General features: G+C 42.1%; 1 protein-coding gene across 1 annotated transcript in view; it reads left to right on the plus strand.

Annotated features, from left to right (window-relative positions):
• Positions 1 to 37: 37 nt before the first annotated feature.
• Positions 38 to 13,721, plus strand: part of LOC126458239 (intraflagellar transport protein 81 homolog) — a 111,039-nt gene continuing 97,355 nt past the window's right edge. Inside the window, exon 1 of the mRNA XM_050095139.1 lies at positions 38 to 216. Within this exon, the coding sequence (XP_049951096.1) occupies positions 109 to 216 (108 nt within the window). The 5' untranslated portion in view covers positions 38 to 108. The remainder of the gene's footprint in view (positions 217 to 13,721) is intronic.

Genomic DNA, 13,721 nt, shown 5'->3' on the forward strand with positions numbered 1-13,721 from the left:
GCGTGGTGCGACTTTATCTCACGTTTGAATGCTTTGACATAAACAACGCAATCGAGTTGTGAGAGACACCGATTTGGTATATTTTTCGAATACGATAATCTTGTAAACATGAGTGATCAATTGAAGTATGTTGTTCAAGAGCTGAACAAGAGTCCTCTGAACAAATCTTTTAATTTGATATCATTCGATTCCCTGAATTCGGAACAACTGCTGCAGGTATGCATTCAGCATTTTTGTAGGAAGACAGATTTGATGCAACCCTACCCATAATATGTGGTTGGAAAATATAGAACAATGGTATCCGGTTGAAAATATATCTGCGGTAAACTTACAGAGCGCTCCGCATCCCGTCATTATCAACTTAGTCAGATTTCCAACCCAACTTGCGATACTCACATATCCAAAGTGTTAGTTCTTGACCATACATTTTGCATTTTACAAAACGATGTCCGATGAGATTACATTTTGAGTAAGATTTATTTTTTGTAGTTCCTTCCGAAAATAAGGAATTAAACTCACAGTTTGTAATAGGGTGCTATGTAACGCGTTTTCGTGAAAGATACAGTGCATAATTCTACAAAAATCTTTATCTGTGAAGTTTTGTATTAAATATGCCGAAGAAAATCGGATGAAACAAAGGGAAAATGATGCTTAAATACTGTTGTGCAGTTTGTAATTGATGTAATATTGTTTTTGTAGTCCCTGTGGGAGCGATACAAAGGGAGCTGTAGTGTATTCCAAGATTCCTCACTTTCCTGACATAGCTGGAGTCTACCTTCAAGCAGTTCATGTTTTTCAGCATTTCAGTGATGATGATCAATGAATCAGACTAGAGGCTGTTTGTGCTGCCCTTCTGTCTGTATGTTCAACATCTTGAATTAGTCCCATCTGGTATTGGCCCCACACATTTGAGTAATATTTAGGTTAGAGTATAGTACAAGACACACGATTGTTGTGTAAGTAATCTCCCTTGTAGACTGACAACATTTTCCCAGTATCTTACAATGACCCAAAGTCTGCCACCTGCTTTATTGAAAACTGAACCTAAACAGCTTATACAAAATCCATGATAACCTCAAAACCACACACAACTCTAGAAATCCGATATTGAAAATTTCACTTCATCTGTATTGGCCAACCGAAGCCTACGATACCAACAAACCACAATTTGGAGATTTAACAAACCTGACCAAAATAACTCAACCGTTATATCCGCCAATATCAATTAATATCTATGAACTTCATTTAACAGCATGCAAACATTCCAAAGCACACACACACACATAAACACACAAAATAATCACCCCAGGGGGCTTGCCGCTCTTTGGTGGGTTTGGGCTTGGATACCATGGGGCCCCAGCCTGCTCGGCTAGCCGCGCGGTCTAACGCGCTGCTTCCTGATTGGGAAGGCGTGCTGGTCCAGTGTGCCTGCCAGCCTGTGGGTGGTTTTTAAGGCAGTTTCTTATCTGCCTTGGCAAATGTGGGCTGGTTCCCCTTATTCCGCTTCAGTTATACTATGTCGGCGATTGCTGCACAAACACTGTCTCCACATACATGTGCACCATAATTACTGTACTACACAAACATTTGGGGTTGCACTCATCTGGTATGAAATGTTCCCCGGGGGGGGGGGGGGGGGGGAGGGGGGGGGTTAAGAGGGGTAGCACTGGGGCCTAATCGCACAATGACCCTGGGTTCAGTGTGGGACAGTGGTGGGGCGGGTGGACTTCTGTGGCCTGTTGTTAGGTTGTTTACCACTGAGGGCTACGGCGGGATGAAGCGCCTCTGTCGTTTCTAGGTCCCCGGTTCAATAAACAATACACACGGGGCCCAGCCTTCACAGCATCTTTTCCCTTCTGTGCTGCATGTCTATCCTCTTTTCCTCCTCCATTGGGGAACATTTTCTGGATGTTTTTTGGTAATGTGTTCGGCATATTCAGCAGCTGATATCAGAGCAGTCTCTCCACTGTTTTTCGTTTCTTTTTCTCACACTTCCCTTCTCCTGTCCTTCCTCCACTTTGCCGTTTGAGGTTCCTCTTTTCCTTCTTCATCCCTGTGCACTCCTGGAGGCCGCCCCTTGCATCTGATACGTAACAGGTGACTTGGTGACGTGTAATTCCCAGCCCCAGGTCAACAGGTAGGATTTCACACATACCCCCTGATACAGGCCAGGCCAGGGAGGGGTGATTGCTTGAGCTGCTATCTTCCCACATTGCTAATTGGTCCCTCTGTTAGGCGTTCAGGATGCGTGACCTGAGGTGTGGGGTCCCCCTCAGTTGGAAGGAGCACATAATCGCATATGCTGGTATTCAAGAGGGATTTTCTTGCAATGAGCCAATCATCATCTTCACATTCAACGTTTACCAAACATAAATGGAATGAGGCTAGCAGTTCAAAGACAATCCCAACTGCACTACGGTTCCTTGTTCTTTGCTATGGTGAATTGGTTTGTTATTCAGGAAGGTGTTAATGCTGGCCTGTGAACCCTTGCTGTTGTTTATTAAATGGCACTTTGATGTTGGAGACTTCTGATTCTCAAGCACATCAGCTGCTTGCAGCTTTGTTCTTCCATGGTCCTGTTCATGTCGAGGCCCATGGAGCACTGAATTCTTCCTGTATTGGTATTTACACTAGGTTGCTCAACAGTCTGACCGAGGCAGAAATCCAGGATCAGAGGATCAGGATGTCACTGCACTCCATCGAGTGATGAAGAAAGCAGAGGCATCCTTAGTGCCCAAACACACTGTTTTCCTTGCTTTTCATAGAGTGGTGCTTCAGTTAAAGATCAAAACAGGCAATGAAGTTATCATAGTCTGACTGTACGTTCCGAATCCGATGCGCTGCTACCACTGTCACCCTTACAACTACAGTTGAATGTCATGTCAACACCCTGGACAAATGTGTAACATGTGGTAGGGATGCTCACGAGGGCGATTATCTACCCCCTCCTCCTCACAGTATCAACTGCAATAGCAATCGTGCCGCCGCCACCTCCCGAGATTGTCCTGAGTATCTGATGAGCAGGCTGTCCAGGGCTTCTGGGTGAAGGAAAATGTGCTTCATCTGATTGCCCGCAAGTTGTTGGTTAGGCAGAAACCCTGAGTTATACCATCCGGCACTTACAGTACTGTTGTTGCTACATCTTGTTCCACGAAGCACGTGGCCGTGCAGACATGTGACCTAAATTTCAATATTGTGATTGTGAAATCACCCAGTGTCATGGAAACATCACCATCTCCTCCTCCAGCTGTGCAACAAGCCATCAAACTTTTGCCTCACGGCGCGAAGTCACCTCCTACACAACTGACAGGGTGGAAAGGAGAGAAGGAATACTCCTGTGAAGACTTCCTACATCCCTCCAGTCAACAAAGATCTGAGTCTTCCTCTGCCAACCGGAAAGTATCCAAGAAGTAAAACAAAGGGAAATTGTCTTCTCCCTCACTGACTCAAGAGATCCTCTTCAGTGATGTTGTCTTGTGATACTCTTACCCGGCCAACATCCATGTCGCCAGTGCGCACCACCAACCGTTTTTCTGTCGTGGACTCCACAGACCGACAGAAGAAGAATGCTAATGCTTCTGTAGACCTCATGGAGCGGATTCATCAAGCCTCTGCGCCATTTAGCACTGAGTGTTAGAAGGCTGGCACTCAGCGATTACCGAGGTGACATCCCATCATTTTTTCCTGCCTCCCCTTTCCTCGTTACGACTCTCTTCCAATGGAATGTTTGCAGCCTTCGATCCAACAAAGAGGACTTACAGGTGCTCTTAGAATTGCAGTGTATCTTTGTTCTCTAGCTGCAGGAAACAAAATTGTGTCCTCATGACTGCTTAGAGCTTTCACATTTCTACCTGGTCCGCCATGGTCTTCCCCCCCGAGAATGGCATTCCATCTCATGGGGGAGTCATGCATCTGGGATGATGTTAATGGTCGACCCATCTCCCTTACTACCTGGCTTCAAGCTGTTGCAGTCCGCAATTTTTTTTCTTTCCCGACTTGACCTTTTCCCTTTGTACCAGTTACATCCTTCCATCATTCGGCATCACCAGGGCAGACTTCCTCTAGCTTATTGGACAAGTCCCTCAGACCGAGCGAGGTGGTGCAGTGGTTAGCACTTTGGACTCTTATTCGGGAGTACAACTATTCAATCCCACATCCGGCCATCCTGACTTAGGTTTTCTGTAATTTCCCTAAATTGCACCAGGCAAATGCCGGGATGGTTCCTTTGAAAGGGCACAGCTGACTTCCTTCCCTGCCCTTCCCTAATCCGATGAGACTGATGATCTCGGTGTTTAGTCTCTTTCCCCAAACAACCCAACCCAACCCCAACTCTCTCACCCCTTTCTGCTGCTGGTTGACTTTAATGTGCACCATCCCCTTTGAGGTTCTCTGAAACGTGTCAGAGATGTGACCTCTTGGCTGACCTCAATCAGTTTTATCTCATCTGCCTTAACACGAAAGCACCCACATTCCCTTCAGACTCCATACACACCTATTCTCATTTGGATACATCCTTCTGCATCCTTCCGCACTGCCTAGCTTTCCCATCATCTTGAGTGGTCAGTTCTCTCTCTCACACACACTCGAGTGAACATGTACCATAAGCTCTCCGATTGCTAACTACTACCTCACCTATGTGCACACCCAAATGGCAGATTTCTAAGGCCAACTGCAGGCTTTACTCCTCCCTTGCTATCTTTGACGAACAACATTTCCCCAGTTGCGATGACCAGATAAAATATCTTACAAACATTATCCTTACCGCTGCAGAACGTTCCATTCCTCACACTTCATCTTTACTGTGCCGTGACCGGTTCCCTTGGTAGACTGATGTATGCTGTGATGTAATTCGCATGTGGAGACATGCTCTCCATGTTTTTAACTGTCATCCTAGGCTGGCCAACTCCTTTTGTTACAAACAGTTGCGTGCACAGTGTCATCGTGTTCTTTGGGATAGCAGAAAAGCTAGCTGGATTTCCTTTACTAGCTCTTTTAACAATTCCACTTCCTCTTCTGGAATTTGGGCCAACCTCCAATGGCTCTCTGGGACCGAGGTCCATTCCCCAATTTCTGGCTTGACTGTAGCAGACGGTGTCATAGTGGATCCTATTGCTATGTCCAACACTTTGGGTCGCCAGTTTGCTGAGATTTTGAGTTCCTTCCATTATCTCCCTGCCTTTCTCCATTGGAAATGAGCGGAGGATTCTTGGTCAGTACCCTTCTCGTCTCAGAATCATGAGTGCTACAATGCCGCCTTTATGATGAGAGAGCTAGATCGTGCTCTCACTTCATCCCAATCCTCCGCCACAGGGCCAGACGGTTTCCGCATTCAGATGTTGCAGCACCTTCCTCTTGCAGGCAAGCACTTTCTCCTATTTACCTACAATCACATCTGGGTAAGGACACATTTCCCTGACGAAGGCATAAAGCCACTCTCATACCCATAACTATGCCTAGCAAGGAGAAACACCTTCCTTCTAGTTATCACCCCATTTCTCTCACCAGCTGTGTTTGCAAGGTGATGGAATGCGTGATTCATGCCCAGCTGGTATGGTGGCTCGCGTCTTGGAATTTACTTAGCATTGCACCTTGTGAATTTTGAGTGCTCCGTTCTGCATTTGACCATCTCATTACTTAGTCCGTTGATGTCATGATTGGCTTTCTGCAGAAATATGAGACTGTAGCCGTGTTTTTTGATTTGAAGAATGCCCACAACGCATGCTGGAGGACTGGTATTCTCTGTACTCTCTACACATGGGGCTTTCGTGGCTGCATGCTCTGATTCCTTGAGGAATTTTTGAAAGACCCAGTTTTCAAGGTACGTGTGGGTTCCGCCTTGTCGGATACCTTTATCCAGGAAAACGGTGTGCCTCAGGGTTCTGTCCTGAGCATCGTCATCCTTGCTATTGCCATTAATCCTACAATGCCCTTTCTCCCACCAGACGTCTCCAGATCCCTTTTGGGTGATGATTGTGTGATATATTAGAGTTCTCTATGGACTTGTCTCCTTGGGTAGTGTCTTCAGTGATGTCCTGACCGTTTTTACTTGTTGAGCAGTGAAAATGGCTTTTGATTTTCTGCTGACAAAATCGTTTGTATGAATTGCTACCGGCACAGTTTGTTTCTTCCAGTGTCTTTACATCTTGAGCCTGTTGTTCTTCTGTTCGTTGAATCTATGAAATTCCTGGGGTCATCCTCAATAGGAAACTCTCTTGGTCCTCCCATGTGTCTTAACTGGCAGCCTGCTGTATGCGGTCTCTCAGTGTCCTATGTGTCTTCAATAGGATTTCTTGGGGTGCAGATCGAACCACCCTCCTCTGTTTGTACCGGTCCCTTGTCTGCGCGTAACTAGACTCTGGGTGTTCTGTTTCTGCACCTGTACGTCTGTACCTCCTACACTGTCTCAATAGTATCCACCATTGTGGGATCCGTTTGGCCACGGGTACCTTTTATACAACCCCAGTTGAGTGTCTGTATGCCGAAGCTGCCGAAATACCGCTGTCACACCGTTGTGACTTTCTCCTTGGCAGATATGCATGCCGTTTATCTCCCCTGCCTGGCCACCCATCCTATGCCTCCTTTGATCACCAGTATGGGGCACGTTCCTCTATTCTGTTACCACCTGGAGTTCACTTTCAGCTCTTGCTGTGGCAGCTGAACTTCATGGTACCTGCCACTTTCACAATGACTGTGAACCTTCACCACCTTGGCTTCGTGCGGCGGCCTGTATTCACCGTGGGCTTCATTCGCTCCCTGAAGACACTACTCCAGCCTTGCTCTGTTGCCTTAAGTTTCATGCTGTTTGCATGGAACTTAGTATAGTACCTTTGTGTACACTGATGGCTCTCGGACTGACCATGCTGTCGGGTGCACCTTTGTCATTGGCACCTACAATTTTAAGTACTGGCTTCTGGAACACTACTCAGCATTTACAGCAGAGCTCTTCACTTTGTATCAGGCTACGCAGTACATCCAGTGATACAGGCTTTTCAATTGTCATATTCTCTGACTCTCAGTGCCCTTCAGAGCCTCAGTATGCTGCACACCATCCATCTGTTAGGGCAACATGTCCATGAAAGCTGTCACTTGCTCACTCTTGATGGAGCCACTATTATATTTATGTGGGTTCGTGGTCACGTCAGTCTGACAGAAAATGAGGCCACTGACGCTGTTCCAAAGGCTGCAGTCTTCGTCTCTCAGCCTGCTAGTTCTTCCATTCTCTCCGATGGTCTCTGTGTTCCCATCTATCAGCAGGCGGTGTCATTTTGGCATCACTTTGACATCACTACTAGTCCTCCCTTCATGAGAACAAGCTCTGAGGAATTAAGCATCTTCCAGTGGCTTAGATGACCACTTCATCGGCCCTCTGATCAAGAGGAGATAATTTTGGAAAGGTCACATTTTGGGCACTGTTTTTTAGCTATTGCCATTTAAGTGGTGGTGCTCCACGACTTTGTGCACATTGCCCTCAACTATTGATGGTCCGCCATTTCCTGACAGAATGCTCTCTTTTTTTTTTTTTTAAACCACTCATATTCTCATTTGTGTTTGCCGTCTGAGTTATCACCCATTTTAGTGAACGATGCTCGAGCTGTAGACCACACTTTACTTTTTTATCTGTCTTAGCAGTGGGGTAAAGGACATCTAATCTTGAGCTCAACACCTCTGTTTCTCTATGAAGTATTTTGTAGACCTTTCTCCCCGTCCCTGTTTTTAGTTGTCTTCTCTTAAAAGGAAAAGGAAATAAAAACAAACCAAACAAAAAACACTAATACAACCCTAGTTCATCCCATATACATGTTCTGCCACATGCTCATTCCTAGTGTGACACCCAGCAACTATGGTCAGTTTCATTAATTCGCCACACTATTGATAATTCACATCTTCAGCTGTGAGACCATATAACTGCAAAAATGGAATTGTTGTGGCTGTTTCATTGTCCAAAGCAGCAACCGATGTTTGACTCACAAATTTCATCATTAAGATACATAATTAGTGGCTAATAAAAAACAAGGAATTAAATTTTTGATTGTTAATGACACAGCAAACTAACAATTTGAAAATGGGAAACAAACAGGAAACAAATGAGTAGCCAATAGCTACTGCCATTAGTATAACTTGCAGACAAGCCAACAGAAAATGGAACAACATAAAGCCCTAAGTCTAATGCCTTACGAACATCGCTCACATACAACTCATAAACATAGACATTCAATATTAGAGAGTGCCACCACAGATGACAAAATGGCATCTGCAAACACAATGTATTCCAAATACATCATGCCAACGTGACATCATGTGGCACAATGTAGCTATTTCATGGGTTGAATTGAATTGAATGTTTAATTGAATTGAATTTTATTTGATCCTGTAAGATTACATTGTGTACAGTAAATGTACGTGTAATATAGGACATGTCAAAGTATTAACATTCATTATCACTTATTTTTCTACGCCTTTAGCTTACATTTTTACATCATTGATAATGAATAACAATATATACAAATTTTATGGCATAAGTATTCTGCAACACTGTAAATCTCTTTTTCAATGAGATAGTCTTTAAGTTTCTTTGGAAAGTCATTGTGAAGTACACTATCTTGCAGGTTTTTAGGCAGACTTCTTAGTAGTCTGATACCAGAGTACTGGGCTCCTTTTTCTAGCATTGCCAGTCAGTGGTGTATGCTCTGTACTTCATTATTCCTTCTTGTATTGTGGGTGTGTACACTAGCATTTGTTATCCAGTTCTCATTACCTTTTGTGATGTACATTATTGTTTTGTGTATATACAACGATGAAAAAGTTACGATACCTAAATTCTTGAAACAGTTTCTGCATGTTTCAGAGGTCTTTCTTCTTAAAATGGTCCTAATTGCCTTTTTTTTTTTTTTTTTTTTTTGTAATGTGAATACTCGTTTTGTCTCTTGTTTGTTTGAGTTTCCCCACACAGTCACTCCATACTGTAAGTATGGTTTGAAAAGTCCATGATACACTTTACACAGAAGGTTCTTGTCTGAATACTGTGATAGCTGCATCATTAAAAATATGACAGAACTCAATTTCTTACAGACATTATTAATATAAAAACAAAGATGAGGTGACTTACCGAACGAAAGTGCTGGCAGGTCGATAGACACACAAACAAACACATACACACAAAATTCAAGCTTTCGCAACAAACTGTTGCCTCATCAGGAAAGAGGGAAGGAGAGGGGAAGACGAAAGGAAGTGGGTTTTAAGGGAGAGGGTAAGGAGTCATTCCAATCCCGGGAGCGGAAAGACTTACCTTAGGGGGAAAAAAGGACAGGTATACACTCGCACACACGCACATATCCATCCACACATACAGACACAAGCAGACGTGTGCGAGTGTATACCTGTCCTTTTTTCCCCCTAAGGTAAGTCTTTCCGCTCCCGGGGGAATGACTCCTTACCCTCTCCCTTAAAACCCACTTCCTTTCGTCTTCCCCTCTCCTTCCCTCTTTCCTGATGAGGCAACAGTTTGTTGCGAAAGCTTGAATTTTGTGTGTATGTGTTTGTTTGTGTGTCTATCGACCTGCCAGCGCTTTCGTTCGGTAAGTCACCTCATCTTTGTTTTTATATATAATTTTTCCCACGTGGAATGTTTCCCTCTATTATATAGACATTATTAATATGTTTTTTCCATTTCAGTTCATTATCCACAAGAATACCTAAGAATCTAGCAGATTCTACTTCTTCCAGCCTTGTTCCATCAACCTCTAAATCCATGTCTACAGCATTTTCCTTGTTTTTAAACACTGCATACATAGTCTTTTTTAGATTTATAACCAGTTCATTTTCCAACAGCCATTGAGCTGTGACATTTGCAGATACGTATGCTCTTCTCTCAAGTTGTTCCATATTTTGATCACTATTTAGTATTGTCATGTCATCAGCATACAATATTTTCTTTTCTTCCTCCTCAACACCTACATCATTAACAAACACATTAAATAACAATGGTGCCCTTACCGAACCCTGCGGCACTCCATATTTGATGGGTTTGGTTTCTGATTGGTATGAGTTTCCTAATGATACATACTGCTTGCGGTTGCACAAGTATGATTTTATCCATTCACCTGGTTGCCCTCGAATGCCATAGTTGTTTAATTTTTGTATCAGCATTTCATGTTCAATGGTGTCAAATGCCTTTGAAAGATCCAGAAACATTGCAGAGACAACCTTTTTCTCATCTAAGGACTGTAAAATGTATTCTGTTAGACTGGCAATTGCTGATTCTGTAGATTTACCCTTTCTGAAACCATGTTGTGAGGGTATGAGAATGTTGTGTTTGTCTAAATAATTAACTAATCTGGTATACATAAGCATTTCTAGGATTTTTGAGAAACCTGATATCAGTGAAACTGGTCTGTAGTTGTTGGGATCATCCTTATACCCTTTCTTGTACACTGGCTCTACCTTCGTTATCTTCAGTTCTTCTGGAAAAATTGCATCTCTGAAAGAACAGTTTGCTATGTTCAGCAGTGGTGTTATTATCTCCTCACTTACCAGCTTTATTACATGATTTGATATTTCATCACCACCAGCTGATTTCTTGGACTTCAGTTGTTGTATAGTTTTCCGCAATTCATCTTCCGTGACTGGTCTTAAGAACATAGTACTGCATTTTTTTTGTACCTTAATGCCCTTCTGTTTTTGACTATTTCTTTCCAATTTTAAGTTTTCTGTTACACTGATATAGTTATTATTCAGTATGTTTGCTATTTCCATACCAAGTGAAGTCCACAATACCCAGCAAATACCTGAAAAATAAGAAGCCGTTTACAAAGTAGGGCAAATGCATCTTCTCCATTTTACTTATGTAGTTAAAATAACCTCCACAAAACCCACCAAACACACATAAATAGTATTCCCAAAAAGCAAATAATTCAATGATACAAACACATATCTGGCATCACTGACTTTAGTTAACCTGTATATCTAAAATCAACCAGTTAAACACAAGTCATTACATATGTAATAAAAATAAAATATTAATTAAACATATTTTAGCAGAGTACTTACCAACATTAGTCATAAAAAAAGATCTAGACCAGCCAAAAGAACAAGAAAATAAAAAAAAAAAAATATTCTGAAAAAAAGGAACAGTTAAATAAAATGTCCACCTCAGCTACTTTCCCCCATACAATCACACCCTCTCTCCTATCCACTAAAAATCACCCCCTGTGACCCGATACCCATATCCATAGACCATATATCAATAAAGCTAAAATTAAAAGCCAATTTATCAATTTTAGTAACTACCCCTTCCCCTTCTATCTGCCTCGATACTTGACTAATTCAGAACTCATTTGTATAAAAAAGAAACCAGTCAAGTAGAGAATATTTAATAATGCTTGTCTTATAGGCTCAGAACCAAATAGATGGGCAATGACCACAATTTTAGATCCAATAAACTACATTGTGGATCACTGCTGCAAAATTTTTCGAACCATATTCCATGCCATATGGATGTCAACACACTTTCCTCATGATGCTTCCACACAGTGAGGCTACTTCTACTCATCTGTATCTACATCTGTACTCTGCAAATCACTGTGAAGTGCATGGCAGAGGGTATGTCCCATTGTACCATTTATTGGGGGTGTTTCCCATTACATTCATGTATGGAATGTGGGAAGAATGATTGTTTAAATACCTGTGTGCATGCTGTATGTAATTTGACCCCGTAATCATGATCCCTATCAGAGTGATATCTAGAGGGTTGTAATATATTTCTAGAGTCATCACTTAAAGCTGGTTCCCGAAACTTTGAAGTACACTTTCTTGGAATAGTTTATGTCTATCATCAAAAGTCTGCTAGGTCAGTTTTTTCAACATCTCCTTGACACTCTCATGACCATTTGTGCTGACCTTCTGTGTACACATCCAAAACTGGCTGTCAGTCCTATCTGGTATGTGTCCCATACACTTGACCAAATTCTAGGATGGGTCACATAAGTGATTTGTAGGCACTCTTCTTTGTAGACTAATTGCGTTTTGCTAGTATTCCACCAGTAAACCGAAGGTGCCTACCTCCTTAACCCATGACTGAGTGTATGTGATCATTCCATTTCATGTCCCTACAAAATGTTACACCCAGCTATTTGTGTGAGTTTAATGACTGCAATTGTGACTCACTGATATTGAAGTCTTAGGGATACTTTATTTTTGTGCATTTTATTAAGTGTACAATTTTATATTTCTGAACATTTAAAGCAAGTTGCCTATCTTTGCTCCACTTTGAAATCTTCTCAAGATCTTACTTAATATTTGTGTTTTTCCTGTTGGACTATACTTTATTATAGATAACTGCATCATACGTGAAAAATCCGAGGTTACTATAAACATTGTCTGCAAGGTCATTAATATATATCACGAATGGCAAGGGACCCAGCACACTTCCCTGGAGTACACCAAAGTCACCTCTACATCTGTCAGTGTCTTCCCATTCAAGATAATTTGCTGCATCCTCCCTTTCAAGATATCATCAATCCAGTCACAAATTGCGCTTGATACCTCATACCTGCCTTGATCCATGGCTTTCAGTATGCCATCTGAGAAAAATGTGAGTTGGGTTTCACATGATTGATGTTTTCAATATCCGTGTGCTGATTGGCATGGGGGCAAGTCATTCTGTTCAAGACACCTCATTACGTTTGAGATCAGAATGTGTTCTAAGTTTCTGCAACAAATGGGTGTCAAAGATATTGGACAGTGATGCTGTGGATCACTTTTGCTACCCATCTCTGTACGGTGTGACGCGTGCTTTCTCCCAACTATTGGACACAATTTTTTGTTCAAGGGAGCTATGACAGATTATAGTTAACAGAGAGGCTAACTCATCAGTGAATTGGGTATAGAAGTGATAGGGATTCCATGGGGCCTTGGGGCTTTTTAATTTGAATGATTTCAGCTGTTTTTCAATCCCATCAACACTAATATCTTTTTCACTTATCTATTCAGTCATATGAGAATTAAGCTGGAGCAATAGTCCTGGGTTTTCCTTTGTAAAGGAACATTTGAAAACAAAGTTAAGCATTTCTGCTTTTGCTTTGCTACTCTCAGCTCCGGCTCCAGTATTGTCCATGAGTGACTGGTCACTGGTCATTAACCTTGGTGCCACTAACAGTCTTTACACATGACCAGAATTTCTTTGGGGTTTGTGAAAGATCATTTGACAATATCTTGCTACGGTAGTCATTGAAGCCTTCATGCATTGCTCTCTTGACTGTCAAATGTGTTGCATTCAGCATCCCTCCATTTATAGTCCTATGCTTTGTTTTGTACCTGTTATCCAGTAGCCTCTGTTTCCTTAGACATTTCTTTATTTTTACTATATATTGTGGAGAGTACCTCCCCTTGTGAACTTTTCCACTGTGTACATTTAATATTAAAAGACTACGACCAAGGTGTGGACAGGGCCAAGGAATTGACATATCAGACGTGATTTAACACACAAATGATTTATTCATAACATACAATACATAACACCAACTACGCAAATCCTGCTTCAATGCTCACAATTGCCCAAAATGGGAGGGCCACCACTTTCGAATTGGAAAGGCTTAAGAAATTAAAACGCCTAATATAATTTTTTAAAAATAATAATAATAATAATACAACACATAAGTAAGCGCTAAGTGAACGCACTCTTAAATCTTTAATTATTAATCACAAAGCATGGGTTTACCACATTT

The sequence above is a fragment of the Schistocerca serialis genome, chromosome 2, assembly GCF_023864345.2.
Source record: "Schistocerca serialis cubense isolate TAMUIC-IGC-003099 chromosome 2, iqSchSeri2.2, whole genome shotgun sequence".
Classification (NCBI taxonomy): domain Eukaryota; kingdom Metazoa; phylum Arthropoda; class Insecta; order Orthoptera; family Acrididae; genus Schistocerca; species Schistocerca serialis.